This window comes from Phalangium opilio, unplaced genomic scaffold (assembly GCF_054372755.1).
Source record: "Phalangium opilio isolate 3A_F unplaced genomic scaffold, DU_Popi_V2 ptg000217l_1, whole genome shotgun sequence".
Lineage (NCBI taxonomy): Eukaryota > Metazoa > Arthropoda > Arachnida > Opiliones > Phalangiidae > Phalangium > Phalangium opilio.
The window spans coordinates 6,257,555-6,277,946 of record NW_028324218.1 but is presented as its reverse complement, the minus strand read 5'-3'; the positions used below and the strand labels follow the sequence as shown (position 1 = coordinate 6,277,946).

The following is a 20,392-nucleotide window of genomic DNA, read 5'->3' as shown; positions in this document are numbered from 1 at the left end:
TTATATTCACGCCCACAAATGAGAGGAGCTTATATTTACGCCCACAAATGAGAGGAGCTTATATTCACGCCCACAAATGGGAGGAGGCTACATTTCCCCTACGTAGGCGAGGAGCTTACATTCCCTTCTACGTATGGGAGGAGCTTGTATTCCGCGCACACGTGTGAAGAGCTTATATCTCCGCCCACATCACGAGTTAGAAAACAATCATACTTCAGGTGGAGTGAACGAGTGTTGGATTGTATCCACTTTATACTCTTCCCGAAATTTCAAATCCTATATTATTTTAATTTGATTTTAATTAGGGTATTTAAAAGATATTTTTGAAACTAACTTACTGCTCTTAACATAGTTTCTGCCGCCGTAACGTCCCATTTTCGCGCTGTGTAGATTAAATTTTAAGTTTCATAAATATATGTCTATTGAGTGTGAGAAATATTAATTATACCTCTTAACCATTTGATAAAGAAGTAATCAGGTTGATGTGCCAGTTCATTTCCGAATCTGCTTTTTAACTGAAAAAAAAATTGACAATTTGTTTATTATAATAGATCTACATTTTGTATTTCAAAGGTATACACGTAATGTAAATAAGCAAAAATAGGTAGAAATAGCAAAAAGTGTTTCACTGAAATGGATCTTGTTTCATTAGAAATTGTCCCAGACAATAGAGCTATTTCAGAGGGGGTAATGGCTACGTCACCAATGCTATTTGCCCATAGAGAAACCCTCACAAAATGGCCGCCCTCTACACTCAAAGGCAGGCCCAATTTTCGTAGCAGACGAAATTTTTCCCCCACTGAAATAGCTCTATAGTTTTTCTTATCGTGATACTCGTTTTAAAAATTACCTCTACCTGAAAGATTAGTTATTGCAGAAGTCTATAATACTTCTTCTCTTCGAGAGAAGTGTACCACCACAAAGCGGGGAGGGTAATTCGTAATTGTAACATGATTCTTCCCCAACACATCCCTTAACATTTATTATAGCAAGGTTACTAAACCGAATCATGCATGCATTTTTGTCCCACCACGTCAAGACAATCAAGGTTTGTGCCTGGTTGATTGCTGAATGGGGATTTAGTAAATACCAAACAGTTATAGAATTCACCCTAGCACGGTGCGATGTAATTACACCCATCTTAATTAAGTTTGATGAGCTGGAGAGCAAATTAACAAAAAGGGTAATTCCCTCGCCTGGGGGAAGAATCATGTACTTACATAACTAAAGCATATTAAGAGGATACAGAGTGTCACCCTTCTTCTATTATCCCCTTCTGATTATAGTGGTTATTCGTAAAAACAAGATAAGAGATTCCATTTTTCTTGAGTGAGATATTAATGCTGCTAAATTGTAATGAAAGTGATCAAAACCCAAGGTTGTTCAAGTGTTACTAGCTAGATAAGAAATCAGTATTTTCTAATCTACTGGCATTTCATTTTAAATACTGGAAAATGAGAAGTATTGTAATTTGAATGATGTATTTATATGCTACTATAGTACTATCCCTTTAACATTTTTTTTTTTTGAATAATCATTTAAATAATTATCATATTATCTTTGGAGTTTTGTATAACAAGTATATAAATACAAGTTCATCTTATTAAAAACATTCATTCACTGCTATTTCCGCGATAGATTGTTATTAACTTTCATAGATTAGGTTTCATTGAACTCAACGTCCATTTTTAAAATATACTTTTTTCACGTGGTTAATTATGGGGAATTCGACGCAAAGTCGCTTGAATTCTTGTTAGTTTGTGTCAAATTTGACGCAAAGTCGCTTGAATTCTTGTTAGTTTGTGTCAAATTTGACGCAAATTCGCTTGAATTCGTGTTAATTTGTATCAAACTGGGCGCAAAGTCGCTTGAATTCGTGTTAATTTGTGTCGAATTTGACGCAAATTCGCTTGAATTCGTGTTAATTTGTGTCGAATTTGACGCAAATTCGCTTGAATTCGTGTTAATTTGTGTCAAATTCGACGCAAATTCGCTTGAATTCGTGTTAATTTGTATCAAACTGGGCGCAAAGTCGCTTGAATTCGTGTTAATTTGTGTCGAATTTGACGCAAATTCGCTTGAATTCGTGTTAAATTGTGAAAACCTTGTAACCGAACAGAGTACTGAAAAAATCAGATTTCCAAAGCTCTTTGAAGTGAATTTCACTGCACTACAAGTCACCCATTTTTCAAAATAACCCAAAAAATACCATTAGCAATATGAAAGGCTACTAATATTAAATTAATTAAATACCTGCTTTATCTTTTCTTTTTCCTTGGATTTCAATGCATTTACGTATTTTTCACGTAATTCCAAAACAACCGGAGATGTTGGTGCACTCCATATTTCTTGGTCGTACAAAATCATTTTATTGTTATTATATTCTTTGGATTTTGGCAAAACTTGAGACATTTTTTTTATAAAATATCAAATTTTCTGTGATTATTTTTAATTTTTTTTATACTGAGATGAAGGCTCACGTGTCGTTTCACTTGCGCAATGAATCCTTATGATAAATATATCAGCCCATATTTTGGGGAAGCTAGATATCCGTTTCTTTTTTATCTCAGTTTGAAGATTGAATTGTTACATAAAATTCTAAAAATGAGGCTATCCAATTTTCGACTACCTAAAACAATTTAAGGCAGTAAGGGATCTCGGTAATTTATAACGCAAAATAGAGTTTAGACCTTCAATTGAGATCATATTTAATTGCAGACTTGTTTAATTAAAACAAATTATTTGCATGCACATTGCCCTTAGCACTTTTCAAATTTGACTAATTGTTGATTAATTTGAAAGATTGAATTTTAATTTTATACATCTTATTATCCAACAAGTTGGGAAAACCAAAATATTACCTCTCCGAGTCAAGAGAAGGACTACCTACAAACTTATTTACCCAGTTATGGAAATGTTTCTTTTTTTTTTATGAACAAATACTGAAGTTAAAATTTATGAAATATTAAAGCAGTATACAAAGCATAGCAAATATACTGTAAATCAGACGACATTTTACATCCAATAAGGATATACTTGTACACATTAAAATCATTCGATGGGGGAAAAACGGGAAATGAAGAGATAAAACTTTGGAGGGATATTACCTTTACGTGTTTGTAAAGGCCCAATTTGCTACTCCTCAACTGTATACCCTCTATGTTCAAAGCCATATTCACAACAGGGTTGCCATGTAAACACTATCCTCTCCTTTCACCTCAACAATTTTCTTAGTTTGTCAACATGACGATTAAAGTTACATAACACCAAAGCTAATTTGTGGCTACACACACTGAAAGTAAACGTGCACCATTAAAATCATGATAACACGAAGCTATAATCCGATTACGATCAGACCTTTCACTGATCTGGGCTGCGTTCAGCAGAGCTCACCAAAAAAGACAGCGGATTTTGGAAAACGTTTACCGGTGAGATCTGTCGTCATAGCTTTTGTCCGGTCATCGGTGTTTTAAAAATGAAGCTAGCGCAATAAAGCGTGCAAGGTACAAAGGCTTAACAAAAATTGTATGATAACATATTTATGGAGATAGATAAGAACAACTTTTATAATTAAAATTAGAAACTAACATATCTCTTAAAATTCTCGCGTGATCAACTGGTTTCACGTCAAATAAATAGCTATAGTCCCATCAGAACATAGAGACTAGAAACCCCAAGGAGTGGCAGGTCCCCCGCTCTACAAGCTCAAATAATATGTTGCTCATAAATTGGTACATGAGAGCTTCCGGCCCGTTTAATTTTGCTTAGCGGAAGTCGCCGTGTACCCATTGCGTGTACCATGAAAAAGTGCAACAAGTTGAGGCATTCCTGCCACTCCTTGGGGTTTCTAGTCTCTATGATCAGAATCAGCAAGAGCTATTTGTATTAATTCCTCCATGTTTTTTTCGCCAAGCTGAGAACTACGCGTTTTACGCCACGTTATCCAAACACCCGACTATTTACTTTGGTGACCGCGCTGGCTCAACGCTGAGCACCGTGCCGTCAAAATTCAAATCCAAAATCCCGTTCTGTAGGTCACTGCTAACAGCGCTGAGCTCTGCTCAACGCGGCCCAGACTTTCACCATGATTATAAAATCTTAGCCTGATTATTTAAAAGTGTAATTAACTTTCGGCTCACTCTGAACCGTTAATGTCTCTGCATTACAGAAACGAAAACCTAGCGTTTACTTTATGGTTCACTAGGCCTATTGACAAATGAAAGTTCATTTGACCAATATAGTGGCGTTCTTCTTGAAAACACTTTAGAAAGGATTATCCTATAAACAGATGTAGTTAAGCTTAAGTAATATATAAACATCGATTTCAAATAATAATATTAAAAAAAGTTCTTGGGATATCAAAATGAAACAGAGCTTTATAGCTACAAAACCACTAAAGGCATCGAAATTACGAAAAATATTTCCATATATTAATTATACATTATGAGAAAACCAAATATTAAGGTTTTGTAGGATTTCTTTCCACAAAACAAAGCGAACTGCTAACGCGATGCACTAACGGACGGACATACACAGACTAAAACATAGACTGCTTTTTAACTCTTCCCGTTTTAATTTTGAGTTGAGAAACTAGATTATCTTAAATATTAAAATAAATATAATTAATATTAAATATTTTCTTCGTTAGTTGTTCGCCTTATTGAGCGTTACATCGCGTTAATAAAGAACAATTAAACATTCTTGAGAGACTTGACTAATATTGGCGTTTGAAATGAAGCATACGCCGGTTGCTTCACCTTACTGAAATAGGTAGTATATAAGGGTGTCGAACTACAGCTAAAAGCAAGAACAACCGCAATTGCGAAAACCTTTGGTGGCGATCCCACCTTAGGGAGGCTAGACGTTTCTCGTAACCCTAGCTGATCGCCGCGAATGTCTTAAACCCAACGATGACGATGGAGTAGAAGCCAGGTGTACAGACTGGTGTCCAAGTGGAATGGACGAATCAGAAGATGGTGGTGATTAGAAGCCAGTATGTACAGACTGGTGTCCATGTGGGATGGACGAAGACCAAAAGATGGTGGTGATTAGAAGCCAGTATGTACAGACTGGTGTCCATGTGCGATGGACGAAGACCAAAAGATGGTGGTGATTAGAAGCCAGTAAGTACAGACTGGTGTCCGTGTGGGGTGGACAGAAACCAGAAGATGGTGGTGTGAGAACTCAAGTAGAGGAGCCATTTCCGTGACTGTGAAAGCAGTTCGGAAATGGCGAACACGTTTGCTCCGATTTGGAAACTGCGAACGCGGTCACGTGGGTGTAACAACAGACACACACACACACAGACACACACACAGACAGACACACACACAGACAGACACACACACAGACACACACGATCGTTACAGAACCTCTCCGTGACATACGTCACTCGGAGAGGTAATACAAGTTGGGAAAACCAAAATATTACCTCTCCGAGTCAAGACGACTACTTACAAACTTATTTACCCAGATATGGAAATGTTTCTTAAGTTAAAATCTATGAAATATTAAAGCAGTATACAAAGCACAGCAAATATACTGTAAATCAGACGACATTTTACATCCAATAATGATATACTTGTACACATTAAAATCATCCGATGGGGGAAAAACGGGAAATGAAGAGATAAAACTTTGGAGGGATATTACCTTTACGTGTTTGTAAAGGCCCAATTTTCTACTCCTCAACTGTATGGCCTCTATGTTCAAAGCCATATTCACAACAGGGTTGCATTGTAAACACTATCCTTTCGTTTCATCTCAACGATTTTCGTAGTTTGTCAACATGACTGTTAACGTTACATAACACCAAAGCTTATTTGTGGCTACACACACTGAAAGTAAATGCGTACCATAAAAAGCATGAAAACACGAAGCTATTATCCGATTACGATCAGACCTTTCACTGGTCTGGGCTGCGTTCAGCAGAGCTCACCAAAAAAGACAGCGGATTTTGGAAATGTTTACCGGTGAGCTCTGTCGTCATAGCTTTTCTCCGGTCATCGGCGTTTTATAAATGACGCTAGCGCAATAAAGCGTGCAAGGTACCAAGGCTTAACAAAAATTGTATGATAACATATTTATAGAGATAGATAACAACTTTTATAATTAAAATTAGAAACTAATATATCTTTTAAAATTCTCGCGTGATTAACTGGTTTCACGCCAATTAAATAGCTATAGTCCCATAGTGCTATTTGTATTAATTCCTCCATGGTTTTTTCGCCAAGCTTAGAACTATGCGTTTTACGTCACGTTATCCAAAGAGCCGACTATTTTCTTTGAAGACCGCGCTAGCTCAGCGCTTAGCACCGTGACGTCAAAATTCAAAAACCAAATCCCGTTATGTAGGACACTGCTAATAGCGCTGGGCTCTGCTGAACGCGGCCCAGATTTCCACCATGATTTTATAATCTAAGCCTAATTATTTAAAAGTGTATTTAACTTTCGGCTCACTGTGAACCGTTAATGCCTCTGCATTACAGAAACGAAAACCAAACCCAAGCGTTTACTATTTGGTTCACTAGGCCTATTGACAAATAAAATTTCATTTGACCAACATAGTAGCGTTGTGCTTGTATTCACTTTAGAAAGGATTATGCTATAAACACATGTAGTATAGCTTAAGTATTATATAAACATCCATTTTAAATAATAATATTAAAAACAACTTTGGAATATCAAAATGAAATAGAGCTTTAAAGCTACAAAAGTACTAAATACATCATAATTACGAAAAATATTTCCACATATTCACTTTATATTAAGGATAAAGGGAATATTATGGTTCTGTAGGATTCATTTACACATCAAAACAAAACGAACTTCTAGCGCAGCGCACTACTGTAACAACGGACGGACACACACAGACAAAAACATAGACTGCTTTTTAACTCTTTCCGTATTAATTTTGAATTGAGAAACAAGATTATCTTAAATATTAAAATAAATATAATTAATATTTAATATTTTCTTCGTTAGTTATTCGCCTTATTGAACGTTACATCGTTTTAAAAAAGAACAATTAAACATTCTTGAGAGACTTGACTAATATTGGCGTTTGAAATGAAGCATACGCCGGTTGCTTCGCCTTAATCAAATAGGTAGTATATAAGGGTGTCGAACTACAGTTAAAAGCAAGAACAACCGCAATTGCGAAAACCTATCGTGGACAACCCACCCTAGGGAGGCTAGACGTTTCTCGTAACCCTAGCTGATCGCTGCGAATGTCTTAAACCCAACGATGACGATGGAGTAGAAGCCAGGTGTGCAGACTGGTGTCCATGTGTGATGGACAAAAACAAAGACCAGAAGATGGTGGTGTAGAAGCCAGGTGTGCAGACTGGTGTCCATGTGGGATGGACAAAAACAAAGACCAGAAGATGGTGGTGTAGAAGCCAGGTGTGCAGACTGGTGTCCATGTGGGATGGACAATGACCTGAAGATGGTGGTGTTAGAAGCCAGTAAGTACAGACTGGTGTCCATGTGGGATGGACAAAAACAAAGACCAGAAGATGGTGGTGGTTAGAAGCCAGTATGTACAGACTGGTGTCCATGTGGGATGGACGAAGGCCTTAAGATAGTGGTGATTAGAAGCCAGTAAGTACAGACTGGTGTCCGTGTGGGATGGACAAAGACCAGAAGATGTTGGTGTGAGAACTCAAGTAGAGTAGCCATTTCCGTGACTGTGAAAGCAGTTCGGAAATGGCGAACACGTTTGCTCCGATTTGGAAACTGCGAACGCGGTCACGTGGGTGTAACAACAGACACACACACAGACACACAGACAGACACACAGACACACAGACAGACACACACGATCGTTGCAGAACCTCTCCGTGACATACGTCACTCGGAGAGGTAAAAATAATTGCATATTCGTACATATGCTTTTTTCCCGCCTTGAATATCGTCGCCAGATGTCGCTATTCACGCGGGAATACGCGAGATTCGGCGCCATTTTTGAAACGTTTGCAAAATGGCGCCAAAGATTGAGTTTTCGTCCGTGAATAGCGACATCTGGCGACAATATTTGCGCGGGAGCACTCAAACTATACGCATTGCAACGTTTCAAAACACGCAAACTAGTTGTATGCTTAAGCTATACTTGTGCAACTCAACCAAATAACTTCTAATGGACCGTTACCCTACTGTTACTGATAACAATCATACAGTTTGAAAAATCAACGAATTTCTGTGCATTGGTACAGCATACATACAAACAAACATATTTCTTAAATATAAGTGAGAATAAATGTGCAGTATTTAAACAAATGAGTATTTATATAATAAACATGTGAAAATATTGAAACGAGTACATGATATAAATTGGTGAGCAAATAATATATTAATATACCTATAAAAACGTACTAAAATATCACTGATAATTAAGTATTTAATTTTTATTTTAATTATCATTCAACGTGAACTTCGTAATAAATCTTTTTACTTCTGTACCAGCTGTAAGTATTATCAAAGACCAGCGTATCTAAATTAATTATAAATAAATATTAGAATTTAGTTCAAAATATTAAACAAACTATTAAACAGGCTTACATATTCCAGTTTTCTCGCAAACCAAGCTACCCGTTTCCGGTACACTCTGACATTTGACTCTTTCAATTGGTATTAGGAAATTTTCGGTATCCTCTAAATTACAACCATTCTCATTGTTGTTATTATACAAGACCCCAAAACCAATATCGTGGTCTTCCATTTGAAATGACCAAACTAGCTTTGATTTCGGAGTTTCTACTTTGACATCGACCGTGCATTTTCCTTGTCGCTGAACTGTTGCTACCTTCATATCGGTTCCTAATGAATCTTTACGATTTTTTGGCAAGTAGTAGGATTCTGGGATTTTTCCACCCATATCAATCTGTTGGGGAGAAATATTGCATATTACGTTTAGCTAAATACGAGTTCCCCTTTGATGGTACGCAATTGTACCACAATTACCATTGAGGAACAGTAAGGGTTTCCATCAACTTCATCTACCATGTTGCCACCCCAATGCTTTGGTAGTTGGTCAGGATGAGCAACTTCTAATAAAGCTTCTTTCCACGACTCTGCATCTGTAAATTTGTAAATAATAGCAATTTAGTTTTAGTATCTTCATTATTTCGTTAATTATTTATTGTACTAACCTTTTCCATAAATGACTATCTTCTTTTTTGTTGGCTCACTTAGGAACGGCTTAATCATTGACCAGAATAAAGAAAATATTTTTGGTGCTGCAACAAAATAATTAAAGAAATTTTAGGTAACAAAATTAGACCTAATATATATATGCATTGATTTTTGTAACATGAACGTATCATGCTGCAAACCAAATGTTGCTACGAACAAAATGTTAATAAACGTGCTGCAAACAATGTGTTACGAACAAAATCGTATGTAGTTTCCTACAAATAAAATGTTACGCAATGTGCTGCGAACAAAATCTAATGTTACGCAACTTGCTGCGAACAAAATCTAATGTTACGCAACTTGCTGCGAACAAAATCTAATGCTACGCAGCATGCTGCGAACAAAACGTTACCTAACGTGCTGCGAACAAAACGTTACCTAACGTGCTGCGAACAAAACGTTACCTAACGTGCTGCGAACAAAACGTTACCTAACGTGCTGCGAACAAAACGTTACCTAACGTGCTGCGAACAAAACGTTACCTAACGTGCTGCGAACAAAACGTTACCTAACGTGCTGCGAACAAAACGTTACCTAACGTGCTGCGAACAAAACGTTACCTAACGTGCTGCGAACAAAACGTTACCTAACGTGCTGCGAACAAAACGTTACCTAACGTGCTGCGAACAAAACGTTACCTAACGTGCTGCGAACAAAACGTTACCTAACGTGCCGCGAACAAAACGTTACCTAACGTGCTGCGAACAAAACGTTACCTAACGTGCCGCGAACAATATGTTACCTAACGTGCTACGAACAAAACGTTACGCAACGTGCCGCGAACAAAATGTTACATAACGTGCCGCGAACAAAATGTTACATAACGTGCCGCGAACAAAATGTTACATAACGTGCCGCGAACAAAATGTTACTAGCGTGCTACGAACAAAACGTTACTAGCGTGCTACGAACAAAACGTTAAGTACATGTTGGTAAATTATTAAGTGGCTTCAACATTTTCACCAATTTGACCTCGAACCTTTTCGAGAGGTAAGATTACAACACGTGTTTTCAGTAAAATTTATTTAGTTGATAACGCTGGTTTTTACTCCTTTATCTAATCACGATATTTATTCCAAAGAAAACAATACACTAATCTTTGATATTCCAACGTTTTTAAACAAGTTAAAAATGGTTATCAGGGCATTTCTCTGTACTCGTATTCCCAAAACGATCTAAACGTATTTATTTCTAAAATAAATAAGTAAATAAATCTTACCGTTAATTATAATGCCTTTCTTTAAAACTTCTGGGTAATTGGCTTCGAACGCTTTGGTAACAACTGAACACAATTCATAGGCTACAGCAAAAAAAAACTTTTTAAATTATTTCTGGTAGTTGAAATTTAACATCATAAATTTAAATTTTACCTGGTTTTGATATGAAGTCCGTTACCCTGAAATTTTCCATATCTATAATCGCAACTTGATTTCTAATTACTTTACCGTGCTGCAATAGACAAATTAAAAAAAATTTAGCATTTTATAATTCTTGGGTCACAGGGAATATTTTAATACAAACCTTTTCGGTTAGTTGAGTTTTTACGGCTTCAATATACTCGCTAACGTAAGCGAAAAAGCTAAGTACTTCGCGGGTACTTACGCAGTTAAGTAACCCGGGAAAGTCCAGGTTACCAGTTGGAAATATAAATAATGGACAACCGTCTTTGTCCTCGCCTATGAGACCCATTGGAATATATTTCTGCAGGAAAACCTTCAAACGAAATCTTGTTTTATTAATAGGTATAGATTTAATTTTAGAAGTAGGAATGGAGAACAGAGTAATCTGGGCGCTCGTCAAAGTCCCGGACCCCCTTCCACGGGACGAGGGGGTATGAAGGCAGAGGCGGGTCATTGCGACAGAGGTAAAAAGGAATTACGCGTATTTTTCGCCGTCCCCGTCAGCAACGTCATCAAAACGTAGTTTAAGTGAGCAGCCAATAAGATAATTTAAACTATTCGTTACGTGTTGGAGGGAGGGGCTCTATACTGGGTGGTCTATGAGTCGGACTGAAGTAAATACTAACCGTTCTCCATTCCTACTTCTAAAATTAAATCTATCCCTCTTAATACTCTACATATGCTGCTTGCATCTTATTATAGGATCATTTTTAGAAGTTTTATGGATGTCTTACCTCAGGTGGTTTGAAGGAGTGCTGTATTGTATCCACTTTGAACTCTTCACGAAATTTTAAATGCTAGAAAAATATTAATTGCAATTTATTAATTAGCGCCTAATTAAACAATAAGAAATTAACTTACCGCTCTTAGCATGGTTTCGGCTGCCGTAACGTCCCATCTTCGAGCTTTATATAGACATTTATTTTTATAATCATAATTAAATTATAATAGCATGTGATATAATTTACCTCTTAGCCATTTAACAAGAAAATAATCCGTTTGATGAGGCTTTAATTCATTTTCTAATCTGCTTCTCAACTGCAATTAATTTAATCATTTATTAAAATCGGGTAGTGCTAAATTAACTCTAGTCCAATACATTTATTTATAAGTTAGTTCTAAATTATTTTGATAAAAGTATAATTTGAAAACATGTTTTTCGTTTTCAATAGGTCGAGGTTTTCAAAATAAAATTTTTAATTCAATTAAATCCAATGCAATGTCAAGATGTACTTGTGTTAGTTGATTTTTAACCTAGCGGCCTTGACATCTAATCAGTACCGGCCTTGATTTTTCAATTTAGGAAAACATGTCATTTAAAATTATAAATTACTTTTCCTCATCTTTAGAAATCGGGAAAGTTAATTTAACTTCATTTTAAAACTTTGTCCGATTCATATTTAACCAATCCAAGTAGTGATATCTATGGCGCCATATTTCTAGCTTTATCTCCAGTGCAAACGTTAGTCCGGAGTTAATCCCCGCCTCTAAATTACAACCAGCATCTCATTGGTTCTTGAAAACTAACGTCAGCGCGACGCGAATGACGAAAATTACAGTCATATTTTCCGAGTGAGGAGAGGCGAAATAGTCCGGGGGCCTCCTTTTACGCCCCCCCTTGTATTTTGAAAGGTGGACTGGGACTATGGCCCGCGCGAATACTTAGGTATCCTTAACCTTCTCCCTAGTAATCTAGATATCACTTCTTGACCAAACCATCAAAGGGGTATAAATGTATAGAAATCGATAAAGATTTGAAGGTTACAAAAGAAATATTTTGGAAATTACGACTAAAAAAATTCTTATTGATAAGCTGCTAATAAACAAAGGGACTATTAATTATAGATAACTTATTATTTATTGTAAAATAGGGTCGTTATTATCTGATGACCGATTTATCGCCGTTTGTTTCGTAGTTTATTAGATATTCATTTGTACATTTACATACGCGCACCGACTTGGTTCATATTTTCGGCCTTTTAACCCTTTTGTAAATTGTTGCTTAAATATTTTGAATTTTTTGTAATAACGATTGTCTAATGTCTACTGGCGTATTTTTAATATATGTCTATTTTTTAATTAATTTTTATTACACGTGAAAGTGTCCTTAAGAAAGTTTAAAAATATCATAGTTTCGAAATTGATGAAAATTGCAATAATAGTACGGTTTTTAAAATTTGAAGCAATCTGAAAACCGCGAAACTACCAACGAAAAAAATGGGTATAACCAACTTTAGACCTATGAAACTAAGGAAAATAAGAAAGGTTGCAGTAGTTATAAATTATTTTAAGGATTTTCATCGAGATTTTCATACAAAATAGGTAGTCTAGTCTCCTCCTTAACGCGTTTTATTTTTATTATTTGATAAAAATATATGAATTTAAATTTTAGATATGATGGTTTAATGAATTTAATATCCCATATTTTTCCTGGGGTATGTGGAAATAAGGAAAAAATACTAATATTATGGTACCGTATCGACGATGAAAAATGAATAAACAAGATTTAAATTATTATTTCGCAAGATAAAATGCTATCATTAAAAGCTTAAATATTTAATTCTATCAGGAAACTCTAAGAGTTATTACCAAATTCTTAACTTCGTCAGTGTTGCCAAAGAGAAGTTGTGAAATGTCACAAGGTATTTTGAAAATGACCGTGAAATTTTATGGATTTTAAAATGCTTCTGAAGAGCGAGGGATTATGCGCTTGGCGAGAAATTTTAGGGGTTTTTAAATATGTCGTAAAAGGCAAGGAATATCAGATTGCTTCGGTAATTATAATTATAATTAATGTAGTATTAGCATTAATTAATGTATTTAAATGTTAAAAGTATTAGTCATTTTTAAGCCACATAATTCTGACTTTCCTCCAAAAAATTAAAGCTGGAAACTTAGTCATGGAAAATTACTTTAAAACTGAAAGAGTCGGGAATTTTGAAATTATATATATCTGTGACAACCCCCATTCTCCTACAATTAGTAACAAATTTAATTATTTATAATTAATAAAAAATAAAATGGTTTAGCTATTTGAGGATTAGATTCTCGTCTAAAATTTAATAGTTATCTCTGATTACCTAATCAGAGGTTGTAGAATATTCACCTAAAATGTAGCTTAATTTTTTATTCAAATTTTCTAGCGTCTAATAGTTTGCATGATTGGTTTTAATTTAAAATGAAATCTTTATCATTTTATAAAATAATATTGTGATTGCTGGTATACATCGGAGATGTCGTGAATTTTAAGCGAAAATAATATTCGTATTATCTAGATTAGGGTAACCTGAAATCGGCAATATATGATATGGGGGGTTTACGTCTACCGTTCTAGAAAATTAGATAACATTTAAATTTTTTTTTAAGATAATTTTCCACTTCATTTATTTCAAAATATTTTTTATTTATTTTTTCATTTCCGTGTATAAACGTTTTAATCCTAACACAGGGTGTTTTGTTAAGTCTGCCATATCTTAAAGGGTGTCTGTGTTCTTTGGGTTCCTTTCCCAATTGTTTCAGGAGCCAATCAACGACGTTTTGGAGCCCATATCTCCTTGAATAATTGTTGTAGACCCCGTATCATGTTCTGTGACATGCACTTTCAACTCAGTTTGACCCTAAAAACACTCGTACCCTTTAAATTTATGGCAGACTTATCAGAAACACTCTGTATATTAAACCAAGAAGTGATATTTAGTTTACTAGGGAGAAGGTATAAATTCGCGCCCCATTTCTAGCTTTATCTCCAGTCCAAACGTAGACGTGTCCGGAGTTAATCCCCGCCGCCTCTAAATTACAACCAGCATCTCATTGGTTCTTGAAAACTCGTGCACGTCAGCGCGACGCGAATGACCAAAATTACAGTCATATTTTCCGACTGAGGAGAGGCGAAATAGCCCGGCGCCTCCTTTTACGTCCCCCCCCCTTGTATTTTGAAAGGGGGACTGGGACTATGGCCCGCGCGAATACTTAGGCATCTTAAACCTTCTCCCTAGTAAACTAGATATCCCTTCTTGATTAAACCTAAAACTTTACGGTATTCCCACGATTATTGTTTAAGAACTTAGAATAAAAATATTGCGAAATTTAATTCAGAATTTGTTATCTCAACAAGTAATCTTGAAATTCAAAGTAATTGTCGTCATTAAGGCATATTTCGACTTCCTATTTGAGATAAGTGCGTAGTTTCGTTGCTACCGTCCCTTTTTAGGAATGTTTTAAGTTTTAGTTATTTGATTTTTATTTAAATAAAGGTTGCCAGCCAGCAATTAAGCAAATCTTCACTTAAACGCAATCAATGAATTTTAAAATAAAATAATGGAGAATTTGAATTAAATTACCTAAGTAACTAAGCTTCGAAATAGTTACCAGCATATAACATTAATAAAAAAAGATAAAGATGTTTTGGTAATTTATCGTCTGGTAATTTAAAATATACCAATATAGGGTTCCCTAACTTTACCATGGTAATTAATTAACTTAAGTGAATTACTAATCATTATTTGTCAGTTATCTACATAATAAAAAGCCAGTCGTCGTCGTCGTCGTCTCATCGCGCCTTTCAGAACGCGTTTTCACACCTTCTTTTCACAGCGTTAGGATCGCGTGACAGTTTCGAAAATTATTCTCCGGAAAGAATGCCTTTCCGTCTCAATCGCGCATTTCGATTTACACCCGTACCTCAATTAACCTTTTAATTAACATTAAATGAAAACCCTTTACAGACGCGTTTTTTCACGTTTTTCCTTTCTGAACGCGTTTTAACACCTTCTTTTCACAGCGTTAGGATCGCGTGACAGTTTCGAAAATTATTCTCCGGAAAGAATGCCTTTCCGTCTCAATCGCGCATTTCGATTTACACCCGTACCTCAATTAACCTTTTAATTAACATTAAATGAAAACCCTTTACAGACGCGTTTTTTCACGTTTTTCCTTTCTGAACGCGTTTTAACACCTTCTTTTCACAGCGTTACGATCGAGGGACGGTTTCGAACATTTTCGTCCGGAAAGAACACCTTTCCCTGTGAATCGCTGATTTCGATTTACACCCGTAACTCCATTAACTTTTTAATTAACTTTAAATGAAAACCCTTTACAGACGCGTTTTTCTCCCTCGCGATTTTATTCGTTTTCTCTCTGACTCTCCACGTTGAGGCTTTTGGGGGCAAGATATTGGGGGTCGTTTTCTCTCTTCCTCTCCGCGCGCCCTACGCTCTGACTCTCCACGTTGAGGCTTTTGGGGGCAAGATATTGGGGGCAGAAACAAGTCAAGACAGTGATGATGTCCCATTAGCTTTATACATGTTTTCCGATAAAAGCATTCATTGTTAATTAGTTTCACTTTTTAGTAGCAACTAGCTGAGGCAGCCCGCCCGTAGGGCGGGCAACTCAGCTAGTTTAACATAAATAGAAAAAAGATACAGATGTTTCCGTAATTTACTGTCTGGTAATTTAAAAGATTCCTATGCTAATTAAATTGCGGATTTATAGCGTACCCTAACATTGCAATGGGAATTAACTATTAATTACCCCAATGCATTACTTAAGCAAATTACTAATCATAATTTATCAGTAATGTAATTTCCGTAATTTACCGTCCGGTAATTTGAAAAATACCTATGCTAATTAAATTGCGGATTTATAACATACCCTAACATTACAATGATAATTGATTACCCCAATAGCAATATATTACTTTAGTAAATTACTAATCATAATTCATCAGTAATGTAATTTCCGTAATTTACGGTCCGGTAATTTGAAAAATACCTATGCTAATTAAATTGTGGATTTATAACGTACCCTAACTTTAACATGGTAATTAATTACCCCAATATATTACTTTAGTAAATTACTAATCATAATTTATCAGTAATGTAATTTCCGTAATTTACCGTCCGGTAATTTGAAAGATACCCTTACAAATTAAATTACACATTTATAGCTTACCCTAACATTACAATGCTAATTAATTACCCCAATATATTACTTTAATAAATTGCTAATCACAATTTATCAGTAATGAACCATTTTTCCCCTAGAAAATATACTTAAATTACTCCCAATTACTAACTAACTACCCAAACAGTAATTTGACAAATCCATAAAAGTCTATCAAACACGTGTGTAAACTGATGCAAATAATATCAAATCATAACATTCATTACCTTAAAAATTAAAAATATTAACACCCAAAAATAAAAATAATAAAAAAATTTGCAAAAAAAATAAAATTAAAACCGGAATTTAAACCTACGTAAAAACACGTAGAGGTAAAACTTTCATTTTCGTTTCAAATTCAAAATCAGCCCATATAATGTAACTAAAGAAAAACCATAGACAAATTCTTACCTCTTGAATCTTCTCCTTTTGGTTAGGTTTCAAGGCATTTACAAATTTCTCTCGTAACTCCAAGACAGCAGGTGAAGGAGGTGTATCCCATAATTCTAAGTCGAACTTCATTACTTCTTTTCTTCTATCAGCTGTTATTTATTTATTTATTTATTTATTCACTTCTGTAATAAAATTGGGACACGAAACACTTTCGGTTACAAGTTACAACGTTCCTGTAACGGAAATAAGCAGAGAAATCCGCGATAAAAAATAACAAAACCCGTATCGAACGACTCGACGTTAACTTCCTAGTAAGCTAGCTATCAATGAATCAACTAAAGTACTAGACTCTAAATCTCTATGCCTAATGAAGTTCTGGCTAGCACTCGAGAAAAAACGTGTTGCTCCTTTAGCTAGGAGTAATAATTAACACAGATACAGGAGTGGTGGTAATCAGGGTCAGTGTTTTTGCAAGGGTTCTTTTGAAGACGACTGAATGATAACGGAAAAAAGGGTTGCGTTTGAATCCGGTTGGTTTATGCTGATATAGACGGACCTTTTAGTTAATTAAAGAAGGTAATTAAATACTACATGGCATCTTCTTGCGCCAAGGAGCATTGGCTTTGACCTTACTGTGTTCGCCTATAGTGTCTCGTAAGGGGAAATTTCACATAATGAAATGACTTAAGACACTTAAGTCGATGCGATTTCAAGTAGCTTGATTTGTTGTTGTTTATTTTTGTAAATAACAGTTTATATTTATTTCCAATAATTACCGTAAGTTTATAAGATTTGTTCCTTCCATAAGTATGATATGCACTACCTATACGATTCGTAATGCTACTGAGAGACTTACAGCAGCTCGAGATAACTAGTTCGTGAAGGAGAACGACGGAAGCGAGAATTCAATTGAAGTCCTAAGTACACTCGGTGGTGGTTAATTAATTTTGCTGCTAGGACCTAATTCCATCTAGGTCCTATTTAGTCTGCATTACTAAGCCCCCTTTGACAGCAGCGCCATCTCACTCACCAGGCCTCCCTCGCTTTACCTCCTCGAATCTATGACCTACCTCACTCACTCATTCACTTCAAAATTACAAGCCTCTCAGTTTGTCATGACCAGAGATTAATTAAACAAACTTATGAAAGGAACATATCTTACGAACTTATGCTGTTAATAATTTAACAGAGCATGCATGGATATATTTTTTTAACTTGAACCGAAAATAAACAGTTCTCTCTTTTCTATAGCGGTTTATCCATGCTTCAAGGTCCCGAGTTGTTTAAATTAAAAAACAAATCAATATATCAATTTCTAATCCAGTTTGTTAGCTACTATGCTCCTTGTACCGAATTGTTTATCCCCTTCGGGTTTATCTCCCATCTTGCAAACGTACTTGTTCATTATCATAACTAGTTTAAGATACGACCTTGCAATCGTTAGCTTGTCCAATGAAAACTCTGATTATTTTGATTACGTAAATTTTAAAAAAAAATACCATATAATAACATAAGTTCATAAGATATGTTCCTACCATAAGTTCGTTTAATTAATCTCTGGTTACAAAATGGAGCTTGTAATTTTGAAGTGAGGTAGGTCATAGATTCGAGGAGGTAAAGCGAGGGAGGCCTGGTGAGGCGCTGTTTTAAAAGGCTTAGTAATGCAGACTAAATAGGACCTAGATGGAAGTCCTGCATGCAAAATTAACCACCGAGTGTAGGACTTCAATTGACTCGCTTCCGTCGTTCTCCTTCTCGAAGTATAGTTATCTCGAGCTGTAAGTCTCTCAGTAAGCATTACGAATCGTATAGTCAGTGTCATACTTATGGAATATATCACTTATAAACTTATGATATAACCATTTTCATCTATAAGATAGTTATAAAATAGTCTGTAGATAGTAATTATAACAATGAAGGGTTTTTTAAAACGCAATATTAACTTCCTTCAAGAGTTGTTGTTGCTCAAAGCAATGTTATTCAAGGGCAATAGATTTGTTATTGACCTAATTCTTTAGTTATTGGTCTTAGAAAATTTGTTAAATAACTTTTTTTTATGTTGTAATTTAACTTTTTTGTGAAATTAATATTGTTTTGCAGTTAAAACGAAAACGAAGATAGCCTTGTTTGATATAGAGTAATGGCACCGCATGTTAAGTTGCCATAGTTCTTAATGAAGTCAAAGGCAAGGAGGTGCCGTTACTCTATTGGCAATTATGTTTAGACCTTCACTAAAATATCAAATGCACTAAAAATTGTAGTAAACACAAGAAAAGGGCTTTGATTTATTTATACACTTATATTAAGTATTTTGAAAGAGACGTTAAGTTTTATTTATAATTTATGCAAATTTTAAGTTTTAACGAAATTCCAATTTTGAAATATTCTGATAAGGATTAAAAAATTAAAAAGTTTTATAGTTTAAAAACCTTAAATTTTCTTAATCATTATTGCCTAAGTTCAATTTCGAAATTTGAACTACAAATACAGGGTGTTTTTGATAAGTCCCCCATAAATTAAGTTCTTAAAATGATTTTGAGTCGAAAATGTTCTATACTTCTATCTCAATTTTGTTAGCCCTAAGGGACACTGTTTTCGAGTTATAATTTGATGAGTGTTTTAGGGATGACCCCTTAATTAAATTAGCCCCAATCATTGTCTTAATCAATAGCTTAATTAATTTTAAGGGGTCATCCGTAACATACTCTTAACAATCCAATTCTTAACTTAAAAATATCACAGAACATATTCGACTCCCAAAGAACATCCCCTTGGCCTTAATTTATGGCAGATTTATCAGAAACACACTGAAAAGTTGTTTAAATTGTTATTGTCTAGTTTTAGGTCTATAATGATTTTGTTTACTACAATTTCTCGTAAACAATGCTTTTTCACAATAATAATAATAAATATTTACTATTTAAAAAACAATCAAAAACGGTACTTACAAATTCAGGAATAATTTATCGCGAAAGCCAGCTAGTAAACAACACTTATACAAATAAATAATCACAACTCGCTATACGAAATCCTCATTGTTTTGTAGTTATTAGTTAGTACATCACATTTATAATATTAACAGATTAAAGCAAACTGTACTGTACTTTCCTTATCAAAATTCGAGTAGCGAATGAAGAGGATAAACTCAATCCGTCTAGTAAAAAAATCGGAAATAATGAATTTTATGTTGTTGAAATTTTAGAATTTCCTCCGGTTCCCGGGTTCTGGCTCTACCCTGGGGCTGTTCTGTTCTGGTGTAGGTTTTATTTTCCTGTCTAGATAAGTACACTACCCTAGTAGCACATTTCCACTGGCCCAACTGCCGCGGTTTTGCTTCCGGCCAACCCAGTAGGCATACCACCCACAGATTAGTCGAAATGTCCTACTTGGCCAACTGCTGATTTCAATGATGGATTAGAGTCATTTTTTCTCTGAAAGCAGCAACTGGCCAACTACGGTTTTTGTGG

The 20,392-nt window shown here is 35.2% G+C and overlaps 2 protein-coding genes across 3 annotated transcripts; both read right to left on the bottom strand.

Moving 5' to 3' along the window:
- Nucleotides 1-177: 177 nt before the first annotated feature.
- LOC149615943 (SEC14-like protein 2) lies at nucleotides 178-2,833 on the bottom strand. The gene is made up of 4 exons (XM_089857513.1): nucleotides 2,254-2,833; nucleotides 449-515; nucleotides 339-382; nucleotides 178-276 (listed from the first exon to the last, which is right to left on the bottom strand). The coding sequence occupies exons 1-4, from the start codon at nucleotides 2,410-2,412 to the stop codon at nucleotides 208-210; spliced, it is 339 nt and encodes a 112-aa protein (XP_089713639.1). The 5' UTR covers nucleotides 2,413-2,833; the 3' UTR covers nucleotides 178-207.
- Nucleotides 2,834-8,267: 5,434 nt separating this feature from the next.
- LOC149615942 (SEC14-like protein 2) lies at nucleotides 8,268-20,207 on the bottom strand. 2 transcript variants are annotated; one of them, XM_089857509.1, is made up of 12 exons: nucleotides 19,874-20,207; nucleotides 16,944-17,107; nucleotides 11,561-11,630; nucleotides 11,454-11,497; nucleotides 11,327-11,389; nucleotides 10,714-10,905; nucleotides 10,563-10,641; nucleotides 10,412-10,492; nucleotides 9,150-9,236; nucleotides 8,962-9,077; nucleotides 8,560-8,881; nucleotides 8,268-8,491 (listed from the first exon to the last, which is right to left on the bottom strand). In XM_089857509.1, the coding sequence occupies exons 2-12, from the start codon at nucleotides 17,052-17,054 to the stop codon at nucleotides 8,418-8,420; spliced, it is 1,239 nt and encodes a 412-aa protein (XP_089713635.1). In that variant the 5' UTR covers nucleotides 17,055-17,107; nucleotides 19,874-20,207; the 3' UTR covers nucleotides 8,268-8,417. The 2 variants fall into 2 exon arrangements, with proteins under 2 accessions (XP_089713635.1, XP_089713634.1); XM_089857508.1 differs by lacking the exon at nucleotides 19,874-20,207 and having other exon boundaries at nucleotides 16,944-17,529.
- Nucleotides 20,208-20,392: the final 185 nt, after the last annotated feature.